This window comes from Bombus pascuorum, chromosome 2, assembly GCF_905332965.1.
Source record: "Bombus pascuorum chromosome 2, iyBomPasc1.1, whole genome shotgun sequence".
NCBI lineage: Eukaryota > Metazoa > Arthropoda > Insecta > Hymenoptera > Apidae > Bombus > Bombus pascuorum.
Genome location: NC_083489.1, coordinates 2,566,763 through 2,587,465, shown reverse-complemented (window position 1 = coordinate 2,587,465; position 20,703 = coordinate 2,566,763). Strand labels below are relative to the sequence as shown.

General features: G+C 37.8%; 1 protein-coding gene across 2 annotated transcripts in view; it reads left to right on the top strand.

Annotated features, from left to right (window-relative positions):
• The window catches only part of LOC132904734 (titin), a 239,841-nt gene that overhangs the window by 142,083 nt on the left and 77,055 nt on the right, over positions 1–20,703 (top strand). For both annotated transcript variants that reach the window (XM_060955452.1, XM_060955451.1), the window contains 17 exons: positions 376–548; positions 1,283–1,422; positions 1,884–2,400; positions 2,833–2,976; positions 3,066–3,320; positions 3,724–6,425; positions 7,022–8,024; positions 8,647–9,045; positions 9,526–10,045; positions 10,319–10,490; positions 10,782–10,968; positions 13,055–13,394; positions 13,858–14,593; positions 15,017–15,355; positions 16,624–16,780; positions 16,874–17,040; positions 17,551–17,680. In XM_060955452.1, coding sequence (XP_060811435.1) covers positions 376–548; positions 1,283–1,422; positions 1,884–2,400; positions 2,833–2,976; positions 3,066–3,320; positions 3,724–6,425; positions 7,022–8,024; positions 8,647–9,045; positions 9,526–10,045; positions 10,319–10,490; positions 10,782–10,968; positions 13,055–13,394; positions 13,858–14,593; positions 15,017–15,355; positions 16,624–16,780; positions 16,874–17,040; positions 17,551–17,680 — 8,081 coding nt within the window. The remainder of the gene's footprint in view (positions 1–375; positions 549–1,282; positions 1,423–1,883; positions 2,401–2,832; positions 2,977–3,065; positions 3,321–3,723; positions 6,426–7,021; positions 8,025–8,646; positions 9,046–9,525; positions 10,046–10,318; positions 10,491–10,781; positions 10,969–13,054; positions 13,395–13,857; positions 14,594–15,016; positions 15,356–16,623; positions 16,781–16,873; positions 17,041–17,550; positions 17,681–20,703) is intronic.

Here is a 20,703-nt window from a genome sequence, read left to right as displayed (position 1 = left end):
GTCTACTTTTTTTTTTTTTTTATTTTGGTTATTTTACAATTTGTCCTTATGGACATTTGGTAAAGTGTTATATCTTATTGGTGAAGAAAAAAAAAAATAAAATAAAAATAAATATAGCATGTGGGTGGCTACCCCCAGCGGGGTGCCAGCTTCGTTTTTTCTAAGTTATATCTTTTATGAGGTCTATTGGGTGTTTCCTTTTTAGTCTTCTTGCGATTTTTGTTGTGTTGCACGTTTCAGCTGCCAGCTGGTTCGGGTGTGTTTCTATTCTTACTCTGTATCTTGTTGCGATCAAAATCTACTGATGTTAAATGTTTAAGTCTAATTAATACAAAGCTGACGTTTAATTTGGTCGAATTGAACGTTGTAATACAGGTTCGTAAATGGAGTTGCTGTAAGAACAGGACATCGCTTCCGCAAAACACACGACTTCGGTTATGTGGCTCTTGATATTCTTTATACATATGCCGAAGATTCTGGTACCTACATGTGCAAGGCTACCAATTTAGCTGGCGAGGCTGTCAACACCTGCACCATCAAAGTTGGCTGTAAGTGGTTCGATTTAAAATTCAAGCTTTCGTAACGAGTACGATAAGAAGGAGGAAATTAGAATTGATAGGTTTCAAATATAACGCGATTTAATTGAATATTTTTTACCTTTTCTATTTAATTCTTTTATTTTGTTTTTATTTAAGTAAAGATTCTAACATCAGTTTCTAACTAGAAATTACTCGAATTCTTAGCAAAAGACAAACGTTACCACCTTCCTCGTTTTCCCCCATGGAAACCTCTAAAAGAAATTGACAAGTTCGAACACTATCAGAGAAAAAGAGTATCGTCTCCGCTTTCGAATTTTCCAAGAGGAAATCTATCGGCTGTAAAACCTAGATTTAGTTCGTTTTCTTTCACGAACTCTAGACGAGGCAAACAATTTATGGATTCTAGTAAAATACACAAAAACTGTTTATGTGAAAGGAACCGTTATAAGAGCACTATTCGTAATGATAAAAACGAAGATTATTTAGAATCGAGAAGAAAATCGGAGATGGATTTTAGAGACAATAGATATCGTAGGAGAAAAGATGAATTTTGTAATATTTGTACGAGACCGAAAGTTCGTAATTGTAGTCGACGTGTCACTTTTGAAGGAATAGAAAATAAACCTTGAGCTGATAATAAAAGAGAATAATCGATGGATAAACCAGAATAGTAATTTATATTTTCGTACATATTTATTGGTATCTTTGAGAAAAATATTTTTAATATGAAATTTGTTCCATAGCTCGCCGCAGTATTCTCCTAGACACTCAACATCCAGATGGCCTCGAGAAGATTCGTGAACTCGAGGCTCAAGGACGTCCAGCCCGCTTAGAAGTCGAAGAACCACCAGTGACACCACCAAGATTCGTCACTGAACTCAGGGTAAAGAATTCATAGGAATTTATATAATTTCAAATCCTAGATATTTTCCTCATTATAAAAATTTATATTTTGTTGATATTCTCTGTAGCATAGAATTGCAAATTTTGTAATTTGTTATTAAAAACAGAAAATTTAATATTATACGTAATATAAAATTTTCAATGTTTTTCTGTACGTAATTAATGTAAATTTGCAGAGTCTCTAAATTTTACAATATCATTATCTGTTATAAAATTAGAAACGTTTAATATCTTGTATATTATAAAGTCGTTAATTTTTGGAATATTTTCCATCAAATAATTGAAACATTTTTCATAGAACCCAAAACATTTGCATTATCATTATAAGAACACGAATACTATTATAAAAGCACAACCGTTTAACGTTATGTATATCATAAAATTTCAAATGTTCTTTTATACTCGAAATGTTTATTTATCGAATTGTAAAATTTTATTTAGGGTACCACCGAAGTATACGAAGGACAAACAGCCCATTTCGAGTGCCAAGTTGAGCCTCTCCACGACGCCAACTTGAGGATCGAATTCTTCCACAATGGCAAGCCGCTTCCATCTGCCTCTAGGTTCCACGTGACCTTTGACTTTGGATATGTGGCTCTTGATATCGGCCATGCTGTTCCCGAAGACGCAGGAGAATATTCCGTACGAGCTATCAATGCTCTAGGCCAATGCGTATCCTCGATAGAGTTGAGGGTTATTCCAAGGGACAGCATTATTCTGGACTCGCAACGTCCTGAAGGAATGGACAAGATTCGTGAATTGGAAGCTCAACAGCCTTGGAAGAGACCAGACGTACCAGAACCGCAAACTAGGCAAAGACCAGTCTTTACTCAACCGTTGCAAAATATCGACGCTATTCCCGAAGGGCACACTGCTCACTTCGAGTGCAGATTGATTCCTGTAGGAGATCCAACGTTGAAGGTTGAATGGTTCAGGAACGAAATCCCACTTGAGACTAGTAAGTACTTGATCGTATGCATTTGTTTACTTATATTTAATAACTCGAAAATTTAGAAATTTGGAGATTCTAAAGTTTGGCAATACGAAAATTTAGAAATTTGGAAATTTCTGTGCGCGAAAGTTTAGAAAATTAAAGCTGAAACATACGGAAATTGGAGTATTGGAAAATTTAAAAATCTGGGAATTTAGATATTGGAAAATTTGGCAATTTGAAAATTTAATAGATTCGATAGAAAATCCCAGAATTAGAAAGTTTAGAAAAGTAGTACTTTGAGCGTCGTTCGATTATCAGAAAATTTGAGAGTTTAAGAGGTCGAAAGAATTTGAAGGATCCCCAGTTCAGAAATTGAAGTTTTAGAAGTTCGAAGGTTTCAGAGTTGAAAAATTTGGGAATTCGAGTAATAACGCGTGTTATCTCTGAATTATCCAGGTTCAAGAATCACCAAAGTCCATGATTTCGGCTACGTCTCGTTGGACATCTCCCACGTGAGAGAAGAAGACGAAGGCGTGTACATGTGCCGTGCGTCCAACCCACTCGGTGAAGCAGTTACTACTGCTTCGATGAAGATCAAGAGTTAGTATCGATACTTGACCCCTGCCAATATGTGTTTTCATCAAAGCTGACACTTGCGTTAATTATCGTCTGCTATTTCTCATATTTAGGTAAAGCTAGCATTCAATTGGACACCCAACACCCTGAAGCGCAACGTAAGATCGCCCAACTTGAAGCTGATAAAGGACCAAGTCGTCCTGAAGAACCGGAGAAGGTATTCGATAAACCTATCTTCACACAATTGTTGACTGGACCCACGGAACTTTGGGAAGGCCAGATGGCTAGATACGAATGCAGAGTCGTTCCAGTTGGCGATGCCAGTTTGAGATTCGAGTGGTACATCAATGGAGTCGAACTAAAAATGGGTAGGTCTCTTACGCAAACTGATAAAATATAATCACATATTTTAACGAATTTCATTATAACTACAATAAATATCATTATTCTTATTATTATTATTAATTCTCCTATTTTCGAAAATTTAGAGATTTAAATAGTTTTGAAATTAAGGAATTCAATAGTTGAAAAATTTAAAGCTCCATCCAAAATCTAAACCTGGAAACTTTCGTATTCAGTTAGTTAATTTCAAAATATTTCACTTTCGTTTCTATACAGTATTCTTAATTTGTCTCTTCCTAAATTCCGTGTTTTGTAATAAAGATCTATCTCAAATCTGATCTGAACCATCGTTCACCTATGATACATGATCAAATGACCTGTAACCATAACGTAATTTTCACTTCACACAATGTTTAACGTTTTCAACAGGATCTCGGTTCCACGTGAGTCATGATTTCGGCTACGTGACCCTGGACATCCTGAAAGTAATCTCGGAGGATTCCGGTGTATACACTTGCAAAGCCATCAACAAATCCGGCGAGGCAGTTTCCTCGATTTCCCTGAAAGTGAAAGCGCGCTCAGCTATCGATGCCGAAAGTCTTCAACCAGATGCTTGGCAGAAGATCCAGCTGAAAGAAGCGGAGATGAACAAAGTACCGGAAATGTTCGTCGACACGACGCCTCAACAGGCTCCAGTCTTCACCAAACACCTCGAAAGCCACGACAGACTCGTGGAAGGTCAACATGTATACTTGGAAGCTCAAGTAGAGCCAAGAGCAGATCCAAACCTTCGCGTTGAGTGGTTCAAAAACGGAGTGGCTCTTCAAACTGGAACCAGACTTCGTAGTACCTTCGATTTTGGCCTTGTTACACTATCTATCAATGGTTTAAGACCCGACGATTCCGCCATTTACACTTGTAAAGCCACGAACTTACTTGGAGAGGCTGTGTCTACTTGCAGTTTGAAGATCGTCGATCGTCATTGGTTACTTGGCGACACTCTTCATCCCGATGCTCTTCCAAAGATCGACGCCTTAGAGCAACCTCATGTCACCTCAACAGAACAACCAGAACCTATTTACGAGGAACCAGTGTTCATCACTCATCTGAACAACGTTGAATGCGTAGAAGGTGACAATGTGCACTTTGAATGTAACGTTGAGCCATCAAAAGATCCCACGATGAAGATCGAATGGTTCATCAATGGTAAACCTCTTCCAACTGGAGCAAGATTCAAGTCGACTTATGACTTTGGTTATGTAGCTTTGGACATTACTCATGCTTATGAAGAAGATTCTGGAGTAGTCATTGTTAAGGCTACCAATTCGAAGGGATCAGCTCAGACGTCAGGAACTCTCAAATGCACCAGCAAACAGAACATCTATCTGCAGACGCAGCATCCTCAAGGAGAGGCTGGCTTGGAAAAAGTCAAAGAAGCTGAAGATGCTTATTTGTCGAAATATAGGAGGCCAGACGCTGGACCAGAACAAGAATATCCTAAACCGATCTGGACAGTGCCCTTGCAGCCGGAATTCAAATTGGGCGAGTCTGAACCTCTTCATTTGGAGGGTCAGGTAGAGCCCAAGGACGATCCAAACTTGAAGATCGAGTGGTACTTCAATGGAAAAGCTCTGGAACATGGATCCAGGTTTAAGATGACCAGCGACTTTGGATTCGTCACTTTGGACTTGACAGATGTCTATGACCGTGATTCTGGAATTTACACTTGCAAGGCATACAACAAAGCTGGAGAAGCTTTCACTTCAACAACGATCTACTGTACGACCAAGGAGAATATCATCGAGAGATCGCAGCATCCCAAAGGTAAGGAGGGTTTGGAAGCAATCCAGGACCTCGAAGAATCGCTGAAACGACAGGAAGGAGCTCCACCAGAGAGTGAAGAAGGTCATCCACCTGTGTTCACATCTCAATTCGAGAACCTGACTAACCTATCCGAAGGAGAAATCGCTCACTTCGAAGCTTCGCTCACGCCAACTAGTGACCAAACTATGGTAGTCGAGTGGTTCTACAATGGCAAGGTCCTGGACGCCAGTCATCGCATAAGAACAGTCTATGCCTTTGGAATGGTGGTTCTCGAGGTTCTTGGAACCAAGATAGAGGACTCTGGCACCTACTCTTGCAGGGCTACCAACAAATGGGGCCGTGCCGAGATCAGTGTGGAATTAGAATGCGTAGATAAATCGAAAGGACAGAAACCCAAATTTACAACTCATATTCAATCGCTGGAAGGTCTAAAGGATGGCCAGTCTGCTCACTTCGAGTGTACTTTAATTCCAGTTGGAGATCCTCATATGAAAGTAGAATGGTTCCACAATGGCCAACCTTTGAGACACTCGTCCAGATTCAAGATGGTATCCGATTTTGGATTTGTTGTGATGGATATCGCTGGCGTGATGGCCCACGATACTGGAGAGTACGTATGCAAGGCTAGCAACAAATATGGCGAAGATTACACTAAAGCAACTCTGAAATGCTTTGGAAAGAGCGGAGTATATCTTGATTCGTTACAACCAGATTCTCTCGCTAGAATCAGAGAACTGGAGAGTTATGGTGGTGAACAACCTGCCACGCCAACGACTCCAGTTGCAGAGCCACCTAAATTCATCACGCAAATTTCTGACATCACGAAATTGGTTGAAGGACAATCCGCTCACTTCGAAGCTAGACTGACTCCTGTAAATGATCCAGATCTAAAAGTCGAGTGGTATTACAATGGAAAGAAATTACCTCATGGACACAGATACAGAACCTTCCACGACTTTGGCATTGTCATTTTGGATATATTGTACTGTTACGAAGAGAATTCTGGAGTTTACGAGTGCAGAGCTTTCAATAAGTATGGAGAAGATACGACTAAGGCGACCTTGAAATGTTATTCCAAATCGAGTCTCATTTTGGAAAGTCAGCTTCCTAAAGGAATGGAAGGTGGATTGGAGAAGATTCAGACTTTGGAGGACTCGATGATTCGCACTAAAGACGAAAAGATCGTAGAGGAACGAGGAAAGGCACCTGTGTTCACTGTACCTTTGAGCAACATCGATGGCCTTCGCGAGGGCGAGAGCGCGCACTTTGAAGCTAGACTTACACCTACCGACGATCCAAAATTAAAGGTAATTGTTGCATTGTTGTTTTACTGTAGCTTACAGAGACTTGGAAGAGATACAAAAATTGTAGTACATCGAGATAACAAATTTTAATATATCGATACTATTATTGAAATTTATAGCAAATTAAATTATAGTATAAGCAATGCGTGCTATATTTAGCGTAGTACATATATACATAACAGTAAATTATTGACACTGACATAATTATTGAAAAAAATTCAATTTTGGAAGATTAATTTTGCTTATTGTAAATTGAATATTATATATAGAACTCGACACACTGAAATTTATAGTTTAGAGTTACAAAATTTAAGATTTTTAAGAACTATAGAGTTTCTAATATTCCAGACAAATTTTTTTAATCACTGAAATTTTATTGATAAGTCACTGTTTGATCGTAAGAATCCGTATTTACAGAGCTATATGTCTTTATCATTATCCTGAAATATTCGAAAAATCAATTCTAAGAACTTGCGATCTCCGAATATAAAAAGAATTCATCGCGTATCATACAAATTTTCCCATAAAAATAATATCCAATTAATTAATCAATGATAATATATAAAACTAATATAAAAATAAAATTTTCTTTTTCGCAGGTCGAATGGTTCTGGAACGGAAAACCTTTGCGGACCGGTACTCGTTTCCGTACCTTCTGCGACTTCGGCTTCGTGATTCTTGAAATTTCGCCGATCTATCCAGAAGACTCTGGCGAGTACAGCTGCCGAGCAACAAACGACTACGGCGAAGCTGTAACCACATGCACGATGAAGTGTACTGGAAAACGAAGCATCATTCTCGAATCTCAACTGCCAAAAGGAATGGAAGGCACGATAGATAAAATCGCCGAACTGGAAGGTCTTGGAAACGAACCTGGTATTGCAACTCCGGACGACGATACCGGAAAACCACCGGAATTCATCACGACGCCATCCGATTTGACTCTAACCGAGAATTCCTTGGCGCACTTCGAGTGCAGATTAACACCGATCAACGACTCCAGCATGAGAGTGGAATGGTTCCACAATGGAAAACCTCTGTTGGCTGGAACCAGGATCAAAACCATCCACGACTTTGGATTTGTAATTTTGGAAGTAGCCAATTGCTACCAACGAGACTCTGGTTTATATACATGCAAAGCGACGAATCGTCACGGTGAAGCTACTGTGTCATGCAAACTTCAAGTTCGTGGACGTCAAGGAATTATCTTGGAGCCTCAGCTGCCAAGCAACTTTAAGACTGGAACAGAGAGTATTCAGAAATTGGAAGAGGCTTTGTACAAGAAGGACGAGATACTGACCGAGGAAGAAACACCTAATCCTCCTAAATTTACTGTGGAATTGAAGGATATCGAAGTAGAGGAAGGAGCATCCAGTCACTTTGATTGCAGAGTCGAACCTGTGGGCGATTCTACCATGCGTATCGATTGGTTCCATAATGGAAGATCGTTCGCTACCGGATCTCGTGTACACCAGATTAACGACTTTGGATTCATTTCGTTGGACATGTCCTACACCTATGCTAGAGATAGTGGAGAATACGTTTGCAGAGCTACGAACAAGTGGGGATCTGCTACTACCAAAGCTACAATAACGTGCAAATGTAAGTAGTTGAATTATAGTATCGTAAGATTTATTAATTTTTATTTGTTGCATACGAAGGGGCTACTCTATAAAAATTATACATTTGAAATATCATTTCATCAATTTACGATCGTGATTCGATTTTATACAATCAGAAAATTATCAATATCTAGTATACATTTACTCAAGTTATTTTCTCTTATATTAGGTACAAGGTATTTTAAATTTTATCATGTCGAGTATATATTTTTTAAATATTTTAAATATTATTATTGGAATACTAATTTCTGGAGATTTTAGAATTTCGTTTAGGAGAAACAAAAAATGAAAGTTTACATTGATGATAATTTATATTCGTTAGAACTCGTTATAGTTTTTTGGTATTGACGATAATTATTAATGTTTAATCTTCTGAATTCCTTTCGTAATGAGCCTGATCCAGTTATTAGTATTATGGATCAAACGTTTTCTTATTTTCCTTTTAAATAATCGCTTTGCCGTTTCTTTTAATATAATAAGAATATTAATTTAAGTACCGAGCAAATAATCGTCTTAATTATTACTAAAAATAATTCTAAATATATTTTCTTATTAGTTCAATAATAATAATAATATTGATAATAAATTTTCAATTATTCCAGCTAAGAAAACCATAGATTTCGACTCGCAGTTGCCCTCGGGCATGAGCGGCGAGAAGCTGAAAGAATTAGAACGTGGTCCGGTAAGCGAGCCACCTGCCGAAGAGCCACCACGTCAACCACCAAGGTTTATTACGCAGATTCAATCAGCAACCGTTGACGAGTCTGAACCAGTTAGGTTCGAATGTCGCGTGGAACCAAAAGACGATCCAAATCTACGCATAGAGTGGTACAGAAATGGAAAATTGATCCCAGCTGGACACAGATACAGAACAATGTACGATATGGGATTCGTGTCTATGGATATTTTGTACGTTTACCCTGAGGACTCGGGAGAATACGTGTGCAAAGCTATTAACGATCTTGGCGAGGACACTACCAGGGCATCGGTATCATGCAAAAGTAAGATCTCAAATTCTATTTATTTCCTTATACAAGATTAGTAATGGTTGAGAATTTTAATTCTTTTTTCAATTCAAAAAATTGTAATACAAAAAGTATTTATTTTTCTCTTATTGTTCTATAATGTAAGACTTATAGACATTAATATTCGTATAATACGATAAAATAAAATAGAAATTTGATTGTCGTATAACGTAAGAAGTAACTTCTCTCATCCTATGATTTCTTTATCATAACTTCTCGTAACCTTTTGCTATTTCTCTATATTTTCAAGTAGAAATTTCATGGTTCAGATTTACTTTATGAGCCACTTACAACGATATTATTGCAAAATGCAACTCTCTCCTTCTATAATTCATCTATTATAATTTTTCATAATATTGTGCTATATCTCTATGAGTTAAACTTTCCATGAAATTAGCTTTTAACCCAAATTACAATACGAATATTCAATATCGTTATTTCCCACTTTCTCCACAGAGTTGCCCAACATCATCCTACAGAACCAAGTGCCAAAGGGTATGAAGAAGTCGGAAGCGTTGATGCAAATGGAAGCCACCATCAAGAAATACACTTCGGAAGTTCACCTTACAGAGGACGATCTCTACGACGCGGATAAGAAACAACCACCACGTTTCGTCACTCAGATCCAAGACCAAACCGAGCTGGTTGAAATGAACAGCACAAAGTTCGAGTGCCAATTGGCACCTGTGGGTGATCCGAACATGAAGGTCGAATGGTTCTTCAATGGCAAACCTTTACCACACAAGAACAGATTCACTCCAATTTACGACTTTGGTTACGTGGCGATGAACTTTGGATGGGTATATCCTGAAGACAGCGGAGAATATCTATGCAGAGCCACGAATCTTTACGGAATGGACGAAACACGAGCGGTGATCCGAACGGCTGGCAAGCCTGGAATTATTTACGAGTCGCAACTACCAAAGGGCATGAAGAGTATCGAGAAGATCAGGGAGATGGAAGCTGCATGGCAAATGTAAGAATTTTTGTGATGATTGAATTTTTTAACGCGTTGACGCCGGCGTGTACCACCGGTGGATCACGCGTGTCTGCATTCGGCGCCGCCTCACAGAGAAAACTCTGAATATCGGCGCCGGCGTCAACGTGTTAAATAGTAAAAAATATATCGGGTCTTTTAGAAACATTTATATCGGAAGTTAATATTTTCTTCTCATTAATTAATTACGATATATAATTTAACCATAATGTAGATCGAACTATCTCTTTACGCGTGAACGTGTTTATTCAGAGTACCTGAGGAGGAGGGCGAAGAAGAGAAGGTGCGTGCACCTCCAACGTTCGTGAGCAAACCTGAACCGGTAACCGTGGAAGAGGGTGATTGGTCGAGATTCTGTTGTCGTGTCACTGGTCACCCGAGACCGCGAGTCATGTGGATCATCAATGGACATACTGTGGTCAATGTAAATATCTTTACTTTCCTGAACTTAAAAGGAAACTAAATTCACTGTCTAACATTCCGAGTAGTATTGATTAAAAATTATTTTAAATTCTAAATAAACATTAGAATTTAACTCTTCTAAACTAAACACTAAAAAGAGTGTACTCGTTGTGGAGACTTTTCTATGAAATATATTTATGCTTTTCTGTAGCCCTTTTTATATTAGAATTTTATATTATACTCCTATATTATGATTCTGTATAATTATAATTCTATATGATTCTACGTTATAATTCGTCGCATCTTTTCACAGGGATCACGGTATAAACTGACGTACGACGGTATGTACCATCTCGACATCCCCAAGACGAGGCAATACGATCACGGGAAGATCGAAGTGATCGCGAGAAGTTCCGTAGGCGAGTCACGAACCGAAACCACCCTAACAGTAAAACCAAGGAGCGACGATTATCGTGGTGTACTGAAAAATTCACCAAGACGTAAGTTTACTACTCGCAAACAGAGAAACTCATACATAGACATGTCGTTGCATTCTTTGCGTCTCCTCAAACGCCAATTATACTTTAATTATACCTCACTGAAACATATTCTATTCTTCTGTTTTTACATACTTCAAATTTGTACACATGAATCTTACCGAACAATAAGAAATTCTCCGACAAAATGAAATCTGCCCATTACATCGCAAAGAATGCACGCACATACAAAAGAAACAAAATTATAATCCGTCGATAAATCGAACATTGGCACAACGATATATATCACACGAAAAAAAGAATGAAAATTTTCTATTCGAGTAAAATCGAGAGAAAAACAAAATTCTATTTAAATAACGCAACCGAGAGATAAAACGACAACCGCAACACAGTACATGAGATATCGATACGACACATACATTCCATTCGAGTACAGAAAAAGAAGAAAACACTCGAAACCATTCGAACACCAAAAACCTCTGTCCCAACCTTTTTCCTTCTTCCATCAAAAAAAAAAAAAAAAAAAAAAGAGAGAAAAAAAAGAGAAAAAGAAAATGTTACGAAAGGATTCGAAAGATCGTCCTCGGGCGACTCGACCAGCTTCTTCTTCCTCTTCTTCTTCGGGGTTCGGGATTTCGACGAGCAATGTCGTCTAAACTGAAAAGGTATCGGCTACTTCGTTTTACAAACCGGAATTTTCAGGTATGGAACACTAAACATCGAGAAGGGAACAACTCGTTCTTTTTAGATTATCTTGTTTATATGTATATATACGCATATATTTATATATGTTCATCATTGTCTTCCATTTTTTGTTTTATCAAATGTGAACACAAACTGTGCACGGAGAAAAATATTATAAACAATAAATCATTGATTTATTTTTACATCAATATTTCGGTGAATCATCGACTTTATTTTTGTATTAATTTATTCGTTTAAAAAATTAATTGAAGAAAGTTTTTTTTTAAATATAATAATATAAAATATTTTCCTCCGCGCGATCAACGATTTTTATTGCACTGGAGAAAACGGGTGTATTGCTCAATAATACTATTTTTCACATTTTTATATATATTTTTTATTTCTTCAAGAAAAATAGTCCGTTTCATCTGAACTTTATTTAGTGTATTGCTTTTTCATTTATTCGTAAGATCATTGAATAGGATCGATGAAATTCGGCTAATCGAGCAGAGTCCGTATTTCTCGGAGTGCTACACCATGTTCAATGTCGACGTTGTTAATAATCCTGGACGGGTAATGGATATATTTAATAACTTGTCAGCTCCTAATATCCAATTCCATTTATTATATCATATTTTAAACAACAGAGATTCAGTGTCTTTTAATTTACTACTTTTCAAGTTGCTAATGTATTAGATTGTAAATATCGTAAATTGAATATAGTACTGGATCTCTGTACATGATAGTGGACCGTAGAAAATGTTTGAAATTAGAGAATCTCCTCAAGTGTTCGGTGTAATTCCAAATCAATGTGATTGGCACCGTGATCTAACTTAAACCACCCGGATGTCCACCTCTGTCTCCGGTAGCCTGGTTTCCGGGCATCCTGTTCCTCTCGCGTAGCTGGCGTCGTTATGTGTTGCATCGCCAATAAAGTACTGTGTCGTATTTCCCCGTGATTCTCTGTGAATCTTCTTGAAAGCATAACGTTCCCTCGATTCTCGTCATTCGCCATTTTAGATTATTTTAAATTTAACTAGTACTCCCCTATGAATGCGATCTTTCACTATTTTATTATACAGAAAATGTTAATATTTTGCAAATACTTGACAGCTCTTATATTATTTTTGTCTTATAAATAGTTTCCATATTTAAATTTTTCCAGGGGCAATTAAACACTGGAAATATCACTGGCAAATGCAATTTGAATCCTTGCCATTGACAATTTTATTTTATTGTTATCTGTTATTCATATTTGATATCTTTGAAATATGTTAGATCGTCGAGGAACGTTATGTTTTCAATAGAAAACAAAAAAAAATGAATGTTTCCGACGTTCGTATGGCATGCGTTGACGGTTGCGCGTGAATCTGAGAAACGGAAGTCTAACGTTGCTTTTCTCTAGCTTGGTATGATTACGGACTGACCCAATACCAATCGGAGCGACAGAACACAGAGCTCGAGAAAGTTTTCGACGAAAGACACCATAACATCTCTCAAGGCATCGAGATCGCCACGGAGCACCTTGGACAGAAAGTTTTCAAGGAACCAGAGACAGAATGGCAGAAGTCTGTGAAGAGCAAAAAGAACGAGGATTATTACAACAAGCTCATGACTCTGGAGGAAGAACAGGTGTTGAAGGAGAGTAGGCTGAGAGAATCTAGCCATCAATTTGCTATTCCTGGTGAAAAAGTTGTCTCTCATTCTGTGGCGAAGGGAATGGCCCAACAGTATGAGGAAACCTTGTAAGTACCTATTTCGTTTTTTAATTTATTTTTCATTATCATATAATGCAATTAAAATTCATTATATAAGTAGTCAGCTTCATTCTTATTCGTTAGCTTTATCCTCCTTGTCATTCATATAAGAGAAATTAAATTGCATTATATGAGCAGTAAGTTTCGCTGTACGAGGCTAAATTTCTTTCTTCTTCTTCTTTATTCGTGTTATAAACAAATTTTTATATGTCATGAATGCAGCATTAAAGTTATTAATTTTGCACCTATTTAATCATAGCAACTTGAACATTTGGACATCGTTGACGTTCCTTATGAATTCTACGATTTTACAAAATCATATTTCCTATCTAGAACTATATTTCTCAATCTCTCAAAGAACACTTTGATACCTGCTTAAGAGTCTCAATCACAGATTAATGATCTAATTATCTGATACGAGAATTAAACGCGAGGAACGACGATTTTTCAGGGAAGACAAAAAGGAGGAAAGAATCGAAGACACCACCACACAGACAACTACCAAATTCGTGAAGAAACCACATACAACGGAGGTGGACATCGACGTGGAGCGCATGAAAACCACTGGCAAGTATCCTCCGGAACCATCAGAATCCACGGTTCACGGTCGTGAAGTGCACGTGGCCAAGCAGAAGCAAATACAGAAAGAAGTCAAAGGAGACTTGGAGATAACCAGAAAGATAACCGCCACGGAAACCACCGAAGTGGAGCACAAAGCCAAGACCCAGGAGCGTGTTGTTCAAGGTCCAATGAAACCAGCCACGCCACCAGTCTTCACGAAGAAGATTCAACCTTGCAGAGCGTTCGAGCAAGAGCAAGCCCGATTCGAAGTCGAATTCGACGGTGATCCATTGCCAACCATCAAATGGTACCGCGAAGATTTCCCCATTCAGAATTCTCCGGATCTTCAGATTTATACGTTCAGCACGAAATCGGTGCTGATCGTTCGACAAGTGTTCATGGAAGATTCTGGAGTGTTCTCTGTCATCGCTGAGAATCGTGGCGGGAAGGCGAAATGCAGCGCCAATCTGGTGGTCGAAGAACGAAGAAGACAACCTGGTAGAGGAGGAGTGATACCACCTAGTTTCCTGTCTACCATTCAGAATACCTCGGTCACTACTGGTCAACTGGCCAGATTCGACGCCAAAGTGACTGGAACTAAGCCTTTGGATGTTTATTGGTTGAAGGTACTTGACTCTTTTCTTAGTAATTTTTCTTCTGTGAGATATTTGGACGAAAGAGTAGCATCGTAGCATTAGTTATTCTACAATTTGTAAATGCGAACTTGGATCATTGGGTGTAGTTGCCGATATGCCCTTAGAATCATAATTCATGTAGGTTTAATAATTTTGCAAAATCCAATATCCGAAGAATTAATTTTAGAAAAGGTGTATAAGTCAGGTGTCAGTTTGGATTACAATTTCTAAGTCACTATTCCTAATTTATACGCGTAAATGCCTACTTTTACTTTATTCCCTGTTAAAATACTTTATGAGAATGATTCTCCAAAAATTAAACAAAGGATCAAAGAATATACGTTCTTCCTGGTATAGGCGATTAAATTTAATTGAGAAATAAATTTAACCGTTCCTGTTCTTGTATCGTTACAGAATGGCAAGAAAGTGACGGCAGATATTCGTTACAAGACACTCGAGGAAGATAATACTTACACCTTGTTGATTTTGGAGACAGTGCCAGAAGATTCAGGCAAATATGAGTGCGTTGCGATAAACAGTGCCGGAGAAGCACGTTGCGACGCTGAATGTACGGTTCGTGGACCTCAATCGCCCGCCAAGACGGCGAAACCGACGACGCCTGGCGTCGAAAAGGCGCCCACGGTTTTGGAACCATTGAGAGATCAAACTATCAGAGAAGGAACATCCGTCGCCTTTGCGTGCAGGATCACCGGAAAACCGGTGCCCACGGTACAATGGAAAAAAGGCGACAAGGTACGAATAATACTTGAAACAACACCAATACTGTAGGATTTGTTATTTATCGATAGATCTATTTACAATGGATTAAACAGGAAACGATGGTTATTTAACGTGAACTAAATATAGTTGAAGTGCGATATAAGTCGTGAGAGGTACTGCTGGTGTATGAGATTTTGTCTTCTTCCGGCTTGCCTTCTTCTCAGTTAGGAATTGTGTAGAAAACCGGACTGTGAGTGCCGGGATTCGAACCTGGTCTTGAACGTTCGTAACCAACTGCGCTAACCACAGCTCTGCTGTCGTCCTGTCGAGGATAGGGTCTTTCTGTAGCAAGCCACGGGACAAAACCCGTTGTTGGATAGTTTGTAATTCACAACTCTCTTTCACGCGAAACATCCTCCTCGACGACGCTGACAACACTGACTTCTCAACTCACGACTGCCTGTTAATTCGTCTTTCTCCCTTAAGCATCCCTTTGTCTTTTCTCATAGCCCCACCACGTACGTGTTCCACGTACATAGCCATCCGTGGCTATGGTCACATAGGCCTTTTGTTCGAGTAACTATTCGACTGAAGGACCAACGACACATCGATGGGCCACTTGGTCCATTGAAGTTTCCAGACCCTTTCGGCCTGCCGGCACTTGGGCTTTCTGGCAACATAGTTTATGGTTCACCCGATATTTCTTAGACAATCTGGCCATGATACTACAATACTATAATAATACAGACTTTTGAAATTATTATTCTTTCGTTATAATATCATAGATCTTTTAAAAATTATTATTCTTTCACTGTAGTATCGTAATGGTAGAAGTAAATTCGCGGTACTACCACATCCATTACATGTTAACAATGAAGCGTTGCTCAAGTTACTTCAATTTAATTTTCTATCCTACAAGACACAGCATTTAGGATGACGCGTTAATCCACGTAAAAGTCATATTGATCGACTGTGTAAACTACAAAATAGGGAGGCATTTAGATCCTAGAATTTACGATTAATTATACAATCTTCTTACGATGAATTTTATAAAAATAAACCATTTGTTGTTTTCCTAAGGTGAATGATAATTATATCTCTAGGCAATATGATCGTGAAATTCATAGAGTCGATTTGGTTTCTAAGAAACTCATTTAATTCCTCTTCGTTGCTGTTCAGTTTCAAACTTAAAGAAAACGATACGACTAATTCTTTGGTATAAACCTGGAAACTTCTTATTAAAAATTTACAAGAGATAGGAAGGTTCGTGTTCTTTAAACCAAATTTATTTGTCATCGTAGGTCATCAAACCATCCAAGTACTTCCAAATGCAGAAGGAAGGTGATCTCTGTACTCTGAGGATCTCTGAAGCTTTCCCCGAAGACGAAGGCGTCTACAAATGCATCGCCAAGAATCCAGCTGGTGATGTAACTACTTCGGCCAATCTCAGAGTTCTTGGTGAGAATCATCATTTTTCATCAGCCTACAATTTCACTAAAACTCCGCTATATCTTCTGACCGAAGTGATTAATATTGAACGTTTTCGTTTAGCTCCCGACGCAGCTGACGTTCTCCCCAAACTGACGCCACTGAAAGATCAAACAGTTCTAGAAGGACAACCGGCACAGTTCAAGACCCAAGTTACTCCAGCTAAACCAAAGCCAACGATCCAATGGTATCGCGAAGGTGCCCTAATCCCTCAGTCACCTGACTTCCAGGTAAGTCGTGTTCAAAATTTTATTTAATTCTCCATAATACCATAAAATTTGTATTTATCTAGAATTTGTTAATTTATCAAGTAATCATCTATGTTACATTATTTATTAATGTTCTATCGTGTCTTTTTAATTATCGTTGTTTTATTCTAAAGCATATCTCTTTTAACCAAAAGTACAGAAATATTCCATACGCTATAGAATAAATGAGAAAATATTATTGTTTCTCTTAAAATTACGGTTGTACGATATTGAGAAAAAATTGCACGATAGTAATTTTCATCATGTCAAATATTCGTAAGGGAATTTTTAGAAGCTAACTTAATTTCTTCACATGGAACGATAGACAATATATTTACAATACGATAGAATCTTTTATAACGTGAAATTAATTAACTTGGTGAAGTTCGGTTTGGGTGAATCTGTGGTTAGTTATTTAGCTATGAAGATTAGAAATTTTCTATCAGCTATATCTAATTGGATTAATGAGAAATAAAAATGTCTGAATTCCAGATGATTCACGAAAGCAATAACGCCGTGCTGCTGATAGCGACCACCTACGAAGAAGACACTGGTACCTTCACCTGCCGAGCTACCACGTCAGCCGGCACCGTAGAAACCTCCGCCAAACTCATCGTCAAAAGTAAGAACTGAATAAAAGATACAAATTCAATTGCTAACACGAAACGCGATTGAATCGACGGGATAAGCCTCTAGGGTGTTACGGAGGAACGCGTGTACGTTTGAAACAATTTCTTACGTGCATAGAAAAAAGTATTTAAAAAACATTCAGAAGAGAAAAACGTCTTATCACTCCGATGAGTTTAATTTCAAAATGTTCTATTATATTTGATAAGAAAAAAAGAAAAAAAAAGAAGTAAAAATTAACTAATGTAGAAGCGATATTGGTGGTCAATGGATCTAACGAATTAACAAATATATAAATATTTATTTTCATTAACCGTGTGACAAGATAACATAGAAAATTGTCTCAGAGGCACGCATTCCTTCGTTGAACGCGAACCATCGAGGACACCCGTGCGTATTTTTTTCCGCTTTTTTGTTGTTCTTCTCTCTAAAAAAAGAAAAAAAGAAAAAAAAGAAGAAACCCTAACCCATCAAGCGAACCGTTACCAATGTTCAACCCTTTGTCCCCGACCCCGTAATCAAAGTCACGAGCGAGCCCGGGGAGTTTTTGTACTAACTCGTCGTGTTTTTTGTTTTTTTCTTTTTTTTTCCAAAAAAAAAAAAATAAAATAAAATAAAAGAATAAAAAAAAGTAAGAATATAGTAGACGAGCGAGTGAAACGAGGAAAGTGATATGATTTGCGGAGACGTTAGGAAGGAAACAAAAATATATATAAAAGGTAAATGATTCTAGATTACCAAGAATCAAAGACAACGTAGGATTTAATGGTAAACGCGCGAACATTAAAGAAACGAATGAAAATTGATTAATAGAAAATTGCAGAGAATCAAAGATGAGAAACGTCGCGAAGGTGGTGCTGAAAATGAACGAAATATTAACGGCAGAAACGTGGAAATGTTTTGTAGAATTGAACTCGTATAAGGTGAAAAACGAATCGGAGATTCGATCGACAAGACGAGCGTAGCCGATTTTTCCATCTGAGAGGTGCGATTCGCGAGCGAGACACGTCTACGAGCGTCTTATCAGCGTCGAATACGATGAATTTCATACGAGAGAACAAAGATTTGCCGAGGTGGTGCTTCGGATCGATCAGATCGAATTTTGAGAACGAACTGTTGCGATTCTCTTTTGGTTCCGCGTTGTATATAAAGCTGGATCGCGGGGAAGTCGAACGATATCGTGCGATAAATTGTTCGTGCCTCGTGTGAAAACACGCGAGAGGTCACGTAATGGGTAAGGAATGTGATGAAAAGAGAGATATTTCTTTGGTAAACAATGTCGGTATTACGAACACGTAACTCGTTTACTCGTTCGATTTAGTGTCGATGTTCATTATTAAACTTTAAAAAGAAAAACATATATTATATTATAAAGAATATATATAATATATACGCATAAGTGTAATTACCCATACGATACATTACATACGTTAGGAATGATTTATCAGTTAACCAACACCGACGTGAATCAAGTTTATTTAGTTACACGCAAATGATTTTTCCTTTAACATTCTACTAATCGAATTATTTATTATTGTACAATGGAAAGGCCAATAAAAACGAATGTTTTAAATACGCACAAGCCTCGTTTGTTGCCGAATCGATCATCTATCGTTGCACACGGACACATCGTTGCTATGATCGGTCGATTGTAAACATTCTGAACGTTGATATTATACACGGCATCTCGAAATTCATTATTAAACGTATAAAATCGCATAATCGTATAAAATAACATACATTGATCGATAGTATATTACAAGGCAAAAAGTAACTAATATTCATCGATATACAAAATTACAAAATATTTGTTAAAATAGTGGAAAATATAAAACACAAAAATAGGACCTAAAATTCTGTGTAACACGAAAAAGGATCTAAGGAATTTACGCGCTAAAATCTTAGAATAATCAAATTTTTTCACAACTATAACGAAACATCACGCGAGAACGCAAAGCACACAAAATACTTTCAAAGAATTGCCAAAATGTCCGAAAACACTGAAAATACTTTAAAAGAACACGGACGAAAATTGGTGCATCCAAAGTCTCAAATTTAGACCAATCGAGAAGTTAGAATCAGAGGAATTTCCCATGAAACGCCTGGAAATAAAAGAAAAATCTCCCATGGAGGATCGTCGACCGGAATCCATCGAATAGCGGACGAATATAGACCCGCGAATGTAAATTGACTTTTGCACTCCGCTACGTAATTGCCAGCACGTTCCTCGAGCCATAAATTCGTCTGCGTTTTGCTTACGAAACTCTGTATCAACTGGTTGAATAGGCAAACGCGTGAATCACGGCTCGTAAAACAATTCGCCATGCCGAAAATAATATGAAACGTGAATTTTTGAGCCGAGGGAGGGAATTTGAGAGAACCAGATGAACAGAAATAGCTCGGCGTTCTTAATCAGCGTGACGATCGATCGGACAATGAGTCGCGAGCCGGTTAACGAGCGATTCCTCGCTGCAACACTTGGCAGATTTATCGCGGCTAAAATAACGGCAAGAAAACTCGGACGAAGTGTTTGCTACTTTGCTCGAAAGCCGAGTCCAGATGCACGGCTATATTTGACGACGAAACGAAAGCAAAACGTGTATCGGTCGTTCTCTGGTGGTAGAAACGTCCGAGTAACGGAGTTTTGGCTGTTCCGCGATTTCTTGGAAGTTTTAGGTTGTCTAGAATTAGAAATATATTCGTGATATATCTAACGAACGTGTAGACGTAAATGAATATAATTAAAACGATAGAATGAAAATATATGTATAGGTACGATCATTTATACGAGTCTTCGTTATATTCTAAAAGAAGGACCATTTTTATTCAGATAAAATGTAAAAATGTTTAAGTGATTTGTTGATATCTTCTATGAAAATTATGCTTTTTCTATGACAAAATGGCTAAGAGCTGTTTTATTATTGTTTTATATGTTACAGGTAAAGCTATACGACGTTATATTTTATGTTTAATTTAAATGAAAATGGACCTTTTTACAACGTGAACGAAAACTTTTAT